The following is a 13,040-nucleotide window of genomic DNA, read 5'->3' on the forward strand; positions in this document are numbered from 1 at the left end:
TACGATTTAAAAATGTGGCACTTGAATTGAAAAAGTTTATGTGCCCTTGATCCAGATGGGCTCCCCTTATTTCTCCATATATATAATACATGAGGGAGATTCATTTGTTATTACTCCTACACATGCTGTAGATTTACACTAAAAACTGAGCACAAGGTCCACCTCCGACATCCCTCACAAAACAGGGTGGTCATTTTACCGGTTTTGAAATATTTGACCGTATCGAGACCCATAAAAACTTTGGTGATGTCTAGATCTTGTTATTTAAATATAATACTCTGCGCCCCCGTCCTGATCTTTAGTAACGCAAGAAGCTGAATGCTTCGCAATGTCCGATTTATAGAGCATAGTGCAGTATATAAGACTGGGAAGGATGAGGCTTGATTGAAATCGTACAACTGGTCCTCTGGCCTGGCAGCCAAGCTGTTAAATCACATAAAGTATGCTTGGTCGGGCACAGAACAACCTTGACATGTGTTCTCCACTCGTGACTAAAAGGTACAATGCTTACATGTTAAAAAAATAAGAAAATCGAAGTAGATAAAGTAAACTGTAAATCATAAGACATGGCTGGAAAGCCAAGAGTTGTTTGCTCCATATGATAAGGAAAGCATTTCCCCTTGGTTAGGCTTTGATTGACTGCAGTGCTCATTGCTAAGCAGTTAGTGTTTAGTTCCCTGTTTATCAGACACCTTGCATGCATGCTGACGGAACGCATCAAAGCAGATGTTGCAACCCTTCAGCAAATCGTAGATCACAAGCGCTATGCTCTGCACTCACTCCGGAGAAGCCAGACAGTCTTTTCAAACCAGCGGACGGATTTCATACTTGACAGATGACTACTATTTCTGGCAGACACGTGCCTAATGATTTCTTATAAAACAACAGCAGGAGGTCATTTGCATCAATGTTTTGTGCAAGCTTTTGTGATGTGCCTTCAATGTGGAACTAAGTGGGGCAAACAGGAAAGTGCAGAGAGAGTAAGCCATTCTACCATCACCTTAACACAAGTGTGAAAAATATATATATAATGACTTACCTGGGACCCCCCTCTTGTGACAATAAGACCACCATCACATCATTAATGCTAAAACTTTAGCATCACGAATATCATCCTTCTCTCAATTTTATTAAAAGGGTTGTCTACCAAGGAGTTATTCACGCAACCTGCAAGGACTGGACCAGGCACGATCACAGGAAGCGGATATGACTACAATCATGTGATTCAAATTAGGTTTTGTTTTTTTACTTTATTTTTTTTGATCTGATCACTTGTTCTATATACTGCAATACCACTGTAGACTGTGCAGGACTTCAGACACGGCAGCAATGTGAGCCTTCAGTACCCATGTCTTGCTGGTAGGGAGGATGAAGAGCATGGGGCGCCTATAATAGAGAGTCACATGAAGGCCACTGTCAATCTTTTAAAGGGGTTAAACAGCAGCGATCGGAGCTAGCTCCAGTTGCTACCTTTAGAGGCGGATATTGACTGTGTAACACAACAGGCACCAGCTCAATAAGGTACGAGCTAAGCTCCTGAGCGCGCGTTATACAACTGCACCTGACATGTGAATTAAATGTACGGAGGATGTCAGGAAGGGGTAATACGTTCCTTCCTTAGTTAACGTTCACATTGTGGCTGTAGTTTTTCATCCGTATAATACAGTCATGTGAACCTTCCTTTACGCAGGCTGTTAAGAATGGTCCAATAATGTTTTGATTGGTGCGTAGACACAGATCCAGTAAGGGAGCAGGTGATGCTAGTGGATTTGTAACCCTCCTTATACAGCTGGGGTGGCATAGTGTGCCATTTGTAAGGTGGGAAGAAAGTAAGCAGCTGGCTGACTGACGGGAGCGCCCACTCATATGACTGGAGGGATGAACACGCATGCACCTCTGCCTGGCACCAATGTAAGACGTATTTACAGGAAATGTGTGGCATATCTTATGGCTAATGTTCTAGATAGGACAACCCGACCCCGGCACATAAATTAAAAAGTTTCCATAAATGTGTGAATGTCCTAACAGAGTTCCAGCCAGAACTCATCAGCTAAATAAAGTCATTAAATGTGCACTTACAGTGTCGTCAAGGCCGTCAATATGCAGGACCACAGTTTTGGCACGTTTATTTGTTGCTCCGAGGAAGAACTGGGCCTTCCGCCTTCTGGAGTTCATCTCATTCATACTATCTCCTTCCGCCGTGCCGGACGACTGCAGAAGATCATAGACTTCTCTAGCAAGTAGCTGTGTGTCCCCTGGTGTGGTGGTCCTGCATAAAGACAAAACTTGGAATATTATATACTACAGATAATTGACATCAAAGGGATTGTCCAGAAAATGAACCATTTCACAGCAGACTAGATGCTGAAATAGAAGATAACTACAACTCACCTGCTATAACCGCGACACTATGGTGGGCCACACCAATCTTGATTTGTGATGACGCCCTACAACCACATGATTGCTGCAGCCAATCACTGACCTCGATGGTTTCATTCCATATATGGAAGGATCAATGCCGAGGCCAATAATTGGCTGCAGAGGTCATGTGCACATGCAACACATCCTCACTGCAGCAAAGTAAGCAGAGGCTGGTGGGACCACTGATGGGGCAACAACATTGAATAATGGATGAGTAACAACTTTTTTATTTTAGCACATTTTCTGCTCTAAGGGCTCGCTCACACGAGCGTATACATCGGCCGAGTGCCATCCGACATTTTATTGGCTAGCACTCGGACCAATGTTAGTCTATGGGGGAGTGCAGATCAGCATTTTTTTTTTCTCATGCTGATTTGGTGTGAGAAAAAAAGAAAATGCAGCATGCAGCAAATTGCTGAGCAAATCAGATTGCACCCACCAACTCAGGTCTATGTGTGTGATGACATCTGAGTGCAGTCCGATTTTCCAGGAAACTGACACAATGGAGAAGGTGGAGAGATCTCCACGGATCACACTAAGCTGACACTTGCAAATATTAAACCGCAATACCCTGATTATTACAGGGGTTGTCCAGTACTTTACAAAAATCCTTAGGGGTCCCGGGGGGGGATACTTTGAGGGATAATCTAATTAGTTTACGTTGCAGATACTGCCTGTGAGCGGCACCATCACTGGCCGCTCACAGGCATCACGGCTCTGACATCCGCTGACGTCTTAAGTGCTGGCAGCAGCCGGGGGTCTCTCTCTTCCGCATTCCACAGTGGATGTCAGGCTGTGGGCGGGATTAAGCCCCCCTCCCCCCAGCGCGCATCACACCCTGGTTCTGGTCTCCGGTATATAAGAAAAACATAGCTGAACTAGAGCGGGTGCAGAGAAGAGCGACCAAGGTTATTACAGGACTGGGGGGTCTGCAATACCAAGACAGGTTATTACACTTGGGGTTATTTACTGTGGAAAAAAGAAGGCTTAGGGGTGATCTTATTACTATGTACAAGTATATGAGGGGACAGTACAAAGACCTTTCTACTGATCTTTTTACTCTGAGGCCTGAGACGGGGACAAGGGGGCATCTTCTACGTCTGGAGGAAAGAAGGTTTAATCATAATCACAGACGGGGATTCTTTACTGTAAGAGCAGTGAGACTATGGAACTCTCTGCCGCAGGATGTTGTAATGAGTGATTCACTATTAAAATTTAAGAAGGGCATGGATGCCTTTCTTGAAAAGTATAATATTACAGGTTATAAATACTAGATTCCTTGATAGGGTGTTGATCCAGGGAACTAGTCTGATTGTCGTATGGAGTCGGGAAGGAATTTTTTTTCCCCAATGTGGAGCTTAGTGTTCGCCACATGGGGTTTTTTTGCCTTCCTCTGGATCAACATGTTAGGCTATGGAACCTACAAAAGACAAAAGACAAAAATATATCTCATACCCTACCATCATTATATATAAATGTAAAGCAAAGTTGCATAATAAATATAGGGTACTTAGTGAACTATTTTTGATCAAAAAAAGTATACAAGCCGTCCCACCAGCGGCAAGGTGACCCTAAATTGGGACGGTACCTATACTGCCTATATTAAAAACCTTTCTGTGCAATTTAAGGGTGTGGCATCCCCTTTGTTGAGCTGACTGGTATATATGTAGCTTACCACGGGCCTGGGTGGTCTGGAGTTGGGACCCGGTCCTATTTGTCTACCCTTTTATATGCATTACTTCAACTTTGATATACAGTAAGGTTTTTAATATAGGCAGTATAGGTACCGTCCCAATTTAGGGTCACCTTGCCGCTGGTGGGACGGCTTGTATACTTTTTTTAATCAAAAATAGTTCACTAAGTACCCTATATTTATTATGCAACTTTGCTTTACATTTATATATAATGATGGTAGGGTATGAGATATATTTTTGTCTTTTGTAGGTTTTGTTTCTTTTTTGCTAGTGTGAACATGCTCCTATTTCTTGCATGTCTACCATCTTAGACCTCAGTTCACATTGCCTGGTTTTTTGTCTTGTTTGCATTCTGTGCAATTTAAGGGTGTGGCATCCCCTTTGTTGAGCTGACTGGTATATATGTAGCTTACCACGGGCCTGGGTGGTCTGGAGTTGGGACCCGGTCCTATTTGTCTACCCTTTTATATGCATTACTTCAACTTTGATATACAGTAAGGTTTTTAATATAGGCAGTATAGGTACCGTCCCAATTTAGGGTCACCTTGCCGCTGGTGGGACGGCTTGTATACTTTTTTTGATCAAAAATAGTTCACTAAGTACCCTATATTTATTATGCAACTTTGCTTTACATTTATATATAATGATGGTAGGGTATGAGATATATTTTTGTCTTTTGTAGGTTTTGTTTCTTTTTTGCTAGTGTGAACATGCTCCTATTTCTTGCATGTCTACCATCTTAGACCTCAGTTCACATTGCCTGTTTTTTTGTCTTGTTTGCATTCTGTGCAATTTAAGGGTGTGGCATCCCCTTTGTTGAGCTGACTGGTATATATGTAGCTTACCACGGGCCTGGGTGGTCTGGAGTTGGGACCCGGTCCTATTTGTCTACCCTTTTATATGCATTACTTCAACTTTGATATACAGTAAGGTTTTTAATATAGGCAGTATAGGTACCGTCCCAATTTAGGGTCACCTTGCCGCTGGTGGGACGGCTTGTATACTTTTTTTGATCAAAAATAGTTCACTAAGTACCCTATATTTATTATGCAACTTTGCTTTACATTTATATATAATGATGGTAGGGTATGAGATATATTTTTGTCTTTTGTAGGTTTTGTTTCTTTTTTGCTAGTGTGAACATGCTCCTATTTCTTGCATGTCTACCATCTTAGACCTCAGTTCACATTGCCTGGTTTTTTGTCTTGTTTGCATTCTGTGCAATTTAAGGGTGTGGCATCCCCTTTGTTGAGCTGACTGGTATATATGTAGCTTACCACGGGCCTGGGTGGTCTGGAGTTGGGACCCGGTCCTATTTGTCTACCCTTTTATATGCATTACTTCAACTTTGATATACAGTAAGGTTTTTAATATAGGCAGTATAGGTACCGTCCCAATTTAGGGTCACCTTGCCGCTGGTGGGACGGCTTGTATACTTTTTTTGATCAAAAATAGTTCACTAAGTACCCTATATTTATTATGCAACTTTGCTTTACATTTATATATAATGATGGTAGGGTATGAGATATATTTTTGTCTTTTGTCTTTTGTAGGTTTTGTTTCTTTTTTGCTAGTGTGAACATGCTCCTATTTCTTGCATGTCTACCATCTTAGACCTCAGTTCACATTGCCTGGTTTTATGTTAGGCTATGGGTTGGACTAGATGGACTTAGTCTTCCTTCAACCTTAAAAACTATGTTACACCCGGCATCCACCGCACACTCTGCCTCTCCCCATTCATTGGGAAAGTGCGTGGTGGATGCCGCCCACAACCCAACAGCCACCGCGGGGACCCCAGCGCTGAGTCACGCCTCACTTGTCGTGACGTCAGCGCGGGGTCACGTGATGCCTGTGAGCGGTCAAGGATAGAGCCGCTCACAGGCAGTATCTGCAACGTGAGCCAATTACAAAAATCCTTACAGGCCCCGAAGGGATACATTGGGGGGGTAATCTAAAGTACTGGACAACTTCTTTAAGTAACATCATTATTCACAGAAAAGTGCTTAAGTGCATATTAGAAAGGAAACATGTGGATCTCACCCATTTTGCTTGCAGACACCAACAGGGACTGTCGTCCATACCCATAGATTTTTTTCTTGGACTAATACTACCCTGTCGTGCCCCAGGTGGTAAATCCCGCCCTAACAAGGGCAGTACCCAAGTATACCTTATACTTTATCCCATATAAAACCCTCCCAACTCGTTTCTTTCTCCTTTCAGAGAATCTACGCTCGTGTGACCATAGCCCAAGCAGAATTATTTCACTTCCCGGAAATTCCCTATAAGGCTCTGTATAGATTACATTCAAACTTACTATTGAGCACTCATGTTTCATAAAGGCCTGTGGTGGATAAGATCGAGAGGCATGATCTTTAAAAAAAAAAACACCGTTAAAGTATACTGCAAAGTATTTGTTTTTAAGAGGTGGTGCTCTCTCTGACTGCGAGATTGAAAGCATAACTTTAGTCTAGAGTTGAGCAAAATGATTTACAGTAGTCGGTGGACACCAGACCAGAGCCCCGTAACCCTCCTCTTACTTGTATCATCCTGTACGGCTTTCTAATTAGTAGCCCGCTGTGACAACATTGCAGAGAAAGACACACACACACACACCAAGACATCGTAGTGGTCTACTACGTCTATTTCTTACACATTCCTCACATGTAATAAAGCTGTCAAACAGTAGCAAATCATGCACACGGGAGCGATTCAACCATATCACCGAGCAGCTGTAAATACTCGGAGCTCGGCCCGAGCATACTCGGCGAAAGGGTTAATAGAACATACTCGCTCATCACTAGGGATTACCTCTCTAGACAAAACGATTGCAATTTGCTAATTAAATGCATTGAGGAATTTATTTATAATGACATTCCTTTAGTTTTTTTTCTACCCCTGGAGACTTTTTCACCCTACAATCAAAGTAATATCAAACAGATGGGCAACATTTTTACAAAATTAAGAAAAAAGGAAATTCCAAGGAAAAGCAAAATTGACTATAGCAACTGACTATAAAAAAAAAGTAAGACCACCACCAAGTAGATCAGCATTTTCAATGATCAGTTACATTATTTTAATTTGAAATATTTTGTAAGCCAGATTCACTATAAAAAACCCATTTGAGTGAAAGTCATCAAAGACGCTAGAGAATACTTGTGTGATGCCGAAGACATTTGCACCTTTAAGGGACAGCGGATAATTAAACTTGTACTGCATTAATGTTCCTAATCACTCTAAGTGAATGCTAATTTGGAAGAACAGATTACAGCGGTGGATTCTCCACAGCTTGTTACAAAGGCAGATGATATGGCTGAGGCTTGGACTATTTTTTTTCACAGATAGTTATTTAACACGTCGATTATCTAAAGCTATAGAAGGAAGAAAAAAAAAAAGAAGTTAATTAAAAAACTTTAGCCTTTGGAATCTATAACAAATCTGTTACCGGAGGGAACGTCCTTCTTTACAGACCATAAAATTCAATTATTAAATAGGGGTTGAGGCTGCTAGCTTTAATGTAGTTCATATGGACACATTAAAATGTGTGAAGCATGCATAAATACCAGCATTGACAAACTCCTCTGCTCTTTATTATGCTCAGCATCGCATGTGCTCAGTGTTATTTCTGCAAGGAACTGTGGAAGGTGTCACTTCTGCTCTTCCGAAAAGTCAAGTAAATATGTCTTTAAGCTTGACTTCAAGTCAGAGTTGACATTCTAGGTTTCTGCTGACAAAGAGTTCCCAAGTTGACATAACATAAATGTCTTTAAAGTTTAGTTTCCTTGTGGAAACCAGATTAGCCCTCCACTGCCGGGGGCCTGCAAAAAAAAAAAGAAAAACATTTCTCCATACAAGTGGAGTGCAGTTAAGCAGGCGATCAGGACTAAAGGGGTTAATGGACGGAAACGTCTCGCTGCAGGAAAGGCATTGTTCAGATACGCTCTCCCAAGTATAAATTAGTTGCGGCAGATTTTTATTAAAACTAGTGGTAATTGGAAGGTAAATCATAGGCAGAGGAGGCATATTTAACCTAGGAAAAGCAATCGTTAATCTACTCTTTAACCTTTACGCTGTCTTTATGAGCCGTGCGCGGCTCGTGACATTTTTTGAATGTCACCGACATTTCATGTACTGTTGTGTCACCCTAAAATAGAACCAACCCGCATTTATCCGGATATATCAATTATATCTTCTCCTGGGTATTACTTATCAGCTTCAAAATCTACCATTATTTTTTATTTTTTTTTACTTGAAATCTTAAAGTACGGGGCTCGTTATACCGTATAAGAGGCAGGAAACGTTCTGCAGTAGGAAACGGCACTAAGATTAGTCAAACATTCCCCCAATACCTAGAAAGTCAAAAGAAATCGGCACTCAGTCTGGTGAAGTTTATTTACAACTTGTGACAAAGTGTATGGAAGATGTTTCGGTCATTTGACCTTCATCAGTAATACACTGGTTAGATTCAGAAAGGTTCAAAACTTATGGTATATGCATGTCCGGCTCTTTTTGTTTCAAGCATACACTATTGTTGCAAGTAGATGTGAGCTTGTTATTGCTGTGGGATCGCGACTCTCGTCGCTCTGATGACCAGACCGTATGGTCCTCAGAGTGACGGGAGTCGCCATCCCACAGCAATCATATGTGCCTCTTATTAGATTCAGCACCTTGTACTCTAGCATGCAAGACTTACTGAATCAGCCCCAATGGGTCTATGAAAAAATAGACCTCACGGGGACAGAAAACGGATTTTACTCTGATAGAAAACCATCTGTTTGCAACACAAAAATGGAGTTACGTTTTAAATGGCTTGTCTGCACACAGCCCAACATGGGCCAGTATTTAACTAATTTGCGCTGTACGTTGCTCAAAACAAGTGTAGATCTTCACTAAAATTTGCCACAATTTATATTTTCAAGTTTTAATAATGTAGTCATTGTCTTGCTCGCTCCTGCTGAAAGGGAAGCCATCATTAGAAAGTGACATATTGTTAAGTCCGGTTTTTGTGTTTTAATTATTGGCATACTTTCCATCCTTTCTGGAAGAGTTTTCAGTAGGCTCCTTATCAGCAGAGGCAGGACTACCCTGACAGGTAACACCTCTGCACACAGCTGATAACACCGGATCCACCAATCACAGAAGGCGATGTCACAGCTGACCCTGCTTCCTTCCTCATAATGTCCTTTGCACACACTCTTTAGATGTTTCAACACAAAGGATAAGTCTGTTCATAGTGGCTAATGTGTGTGGTATTTCAGCCTCACTGCGTACGTGCGGGGACCCGGAGCAGGACATGTAAAACTGCACATGTGCCCTACAAATATCAGCGCTCACCTGGAGCAAATTTCAAATAAGTGGGTGGTGCCAGCAGTGACTGAATATGAGGACCACACCCCTATGGCTGAAAACAAGCAGGTAGAATATAAGTAATAAAATGTTATAGAATCATTATAATACCACCAATTTTAATGAAAAAAGCTTATTAGTGATGCACACTGCATCACTAACAACGCTATGTGGGCAGTGTAGATAGTAGCTAGGACGTGACAGGTTCTCTTTAATAAACCTTGTAATAGACTTAGGATAAAAGCCAAATCAGAAACTCAATTTGCAGACACGGTGTCGGGGTATTGCCCATCGTCAGTGCAAAGTATGAGATCTGATATAGCTGGGTGACAAGCTAAGACTGGGATCTAAGGGGTAAGTTTTAGACCCCTTAAATCTAACACATCTATGGCATGCCATGTGGATCGGCTGTAAGTATATGTCGCAAGACAGCCTCTTTTAGGTGTCATTACACCTTTGCCAGCTGTTGGCCCATATACTGCTTGTCTGTCAGGTATGTGTACTGATCCCCCCCCCATACATAATTCTTTCTTTCTTGCACCTTTCCCATACAGGCCAGTTGTGCAATAGTTGAACGCTGCAATAGTTGAACGCTGCAATAGTTGAACGCTGATCCCACAGACACTAAACTCTGTAGTAAATATTGGCTTCTCTGTGGCATGCGTCACAAGTTTTTGCCTTGATTTGACATAGGTTTCAGGAGGCGGCGTGGCCTGGACAGCACGAAGCAGCGACATTGCCTCACAGACCCTTCCAGCACACTGGGTACCAGCACAATGGGATATAATCTTTGTTACGTCCGTGAGCCGTAGTAGAGATCAAGTCTCTTGAATCTATTTCGTCATAAATTGCAATTACACACAGAGGTGAAGATTTTATCAGTAATCTTTTTATCGCAGTTATGAAATGCTGCACTATCTGCACCTCGCAACACGAGACGTAACTTACTTCTGAATGAGGTTTTGCAAGCTCAACATCATTCCCAATTCGCTTCTCATCTTTTCTCGGTTGGCGCGGCATTCTGCTAAATAACGCAAAGCCTGAAAAAGAAAAAAGTTATATTACTACAGAAAAACAAAAAGAATAGTAGAGCAACATACCAGAAAGTGTAGCAATTCAGTGTAGCATTGTAATAGAAAATATATTGGATGATGTACAGTGTGCTGTATACAAAAATACTAGAAGTCAAATCCCATTACATTATTAGGTCACTTCCATTAGACTATGTTCACAGTTGTGTTTGCCAAGTTTTTTTTTATATGCAAATATTAAGCTGCATTTTACAGTACCAGCAAAAGCTATGAGATTTCAAAAATCTCATGCGCACACACACACAATTACTTTTTTTTCCTGACTGAATTGGAAAACTGCTGCATTTTTGAGAACTGCTCATGTCACTTCTTTCAGCATTTTTGTACCCATAGAAAGCAATGAGTAAGTGCAAAAACGCAGCAAAAAACGCAGGTATCAGGTTTTACTGCATTTTTAGTGAAAAAAGCAGGTACAGTAGTATGTGAAACTCATCTATTTGTGATTTTTTTCAAAGTTTAAACCAAAATATCTTGGTCTCCTCACCCGAGATAGCAGTTAGGATTAGTACAGTTTAATTAAATTAGTGATGTGTAAAAAGTAAACACTGGCCGACCAAGATGTGAAATTGAACAGTACCTGATCAACTCAAGGGGTGGCCAAAGTGTGAAAGTAAACAGTGTTCTATAAACTCCATGCTCTTTCAATGTCTTAGGTAAACTATTACTGACCTATTCACCTCCCCAAGCTGTTACATTTATAATTGTGAAAAAGAGAATCTCAGGACCATATATATCATGAGAGACGAAGAAGACTCAATATAATCTATTGCAAAAAAAAAAAAAAAAAACCTCGATATATCTCCAAAGATTAGGTAAAAATTCAAAGATGTATTTAGCTCAACATATAGGCAAAATGGTAAAAATAATATATATAGCTCTGGCAAAAATTAAGAGACCACTGCAAAATTTTCATTTTCTCTGATTTTTCTCTTTATAGGTATATTTTTGAGTAAAATGTACATTGTCGTTTTATTCTATAAACTACGGACAACATTTCTCCGAAATTCAAAGCTAAAAATTTTGTATTTATTTGCAGCAAATGAGAAATCGTCAAGATAATATAAAAGAAACAGTGCTTTCAGATCTCAAATAATGTAAAGAAAACAAAGTTCTTATTCATTTAGAAACAACAATACTCATGTTTTAACTCAGGAAGAGTTCAGAAATCAATATTTGGTGGAATAACCATGATTTTTAAATCACATCTTTCATGCATCTTGGCATGCTTTACACCAGTCTTTCACACTTCTTTTGGGTGACCTTATGCCACTCCTGGCACAAAAATTTAAGCAGTTCTTCTTTGTTTGATGGCTTGTAACTATCCATCTTCCTCTTGATTACATTCCAGAGGTTTTCAATGGGGTTCAGGTCTGGAGACTGGGCTGGCCATGACAGGGTCTTGATGTGGTGCTCCTTCATCCACACATTGATTGACCTAGCTGTGTGGCATGGGGCATTGTCCTGCTGGAAAAAACAGTCCTCAGAGTTGGGGAACATTGCCTGAGCAGAAGGAAGCAAGTGTTTTCCAAGGATAACCTTGTATGCGACTTAATTCATACGTCCTTCGCAAAGATTAACCTGCCCAATTCCAGTCTTGCTGAAGCATCCGCAGATCATCACCGATCCTCCACCAAATTTCACAGTGGGTGCAAGACACTGTGGCTTGTATGCCTCTCCAGGTCTCCATCTAACCATTAGACGACCAGGTGTTGAGCAAAGCTGAAAATTAGACTCATCAGAGAAGATTACCTTACTCCAGTCCTATATGGTCCGATCCTTATGGTCTTCGGCAAACTTCAGCCCGGCTCTCCCTTGCTTCTCATTGATGACCTGCTTTTTTCTAGCTTTACATGACTTGAGGTCTGCCTCTAGGAGCCTGTTACGAACTGTTCTTGCCGTGCACTTCACCCCAGCTGCCATTTGCCATTCCTTTTGTAGGTCACTTGATATCATCCTGCGGTTGCTGAGTGACATTCGAATAAGATGACAGTCATCCTGGTCAGTGGAGAGTCGCTTTCGTCCTCTGCCGGTCTGTAGCTTTGTTGTCCCCAATGTCTGCTGCATGACCTTGTTGTAATGGACTGCAGTCTTCGAAATTTTAAGGATGGAGGCAACATGACGCTCACTGTATCCCTCTGCTAGTAAAGCCAGAATTGAGCCCTTCTTTTTCTCAGTCAAGACTTTTCTTTTCAACTCTTTTGGCATGGTTAAAAGTTATTTTTTCATTCAAATTACTTTTGGGCTATTCCTAGCACTAGTTTTGCCATCCACGTAGTCCTACTGCAAGAGGATTGTAAAGACCACAGCAGTGTTTTTTATATTTTCCCTCGTTACATAAGATTTGGTTCAGGTGATCACCTAATCAGAAGCACATTAAGTAGAATGAGGTGTACATACATACATACATACATACATACAGTACAGACCAAAAGTTTGGACACACCTCATTTAAAGATTTTTCTGTATTTTCATGACTATGAAAATTGTACAT

At 41.1% G+C, this 13,040-nt stretch overlaps 1 protein-coding gene across 2 annotated transcripts in view; it reads right to left on the minus strand.

Annotated features, from left to right (window-relative positions):
- The window catches only part of ARMC1 (armadillo repeat containing 1), a 46,727-nt gene that overhangs the window by 14,678 nt on the left and 19,009 nt on the right, over positions 1-13,040 (minus strand). For both annotated transcript variants that reach the window (XM_073679365.1, XM_073679366.1), the window contains 2 exons: positions 10,407-10,498; positions 2,080-2,269 (listed from right to left, as the gene is read on the minus strand). In XM_073679365.1, coding sequence (XP_073535466.1) covers positions 2,080-2,269; positions 10,407-10,498 — 282 coding nt within the window. The remainder of the gene's footprint in view (positions 1-2,079; positions 2,270-10,406; positions 10,499-13,040) is intronic.

Source organism: Phyllobates terribilis, unplaced genomic scaffold (genome assembly GCF_046119375.1).
Source record: "Phyllobates terribilis strain yellow unplaced genomic scaffold, ASM4611937v1 Scaffold_4__5_contigs__length_816908805, whole genome shotgun sequence".
NCBI lineage: Eukaryota > Metazoa > Chordata > Amphibia > Anura > Dendrobatidae > Phyllobates > Phyllobates terribilis.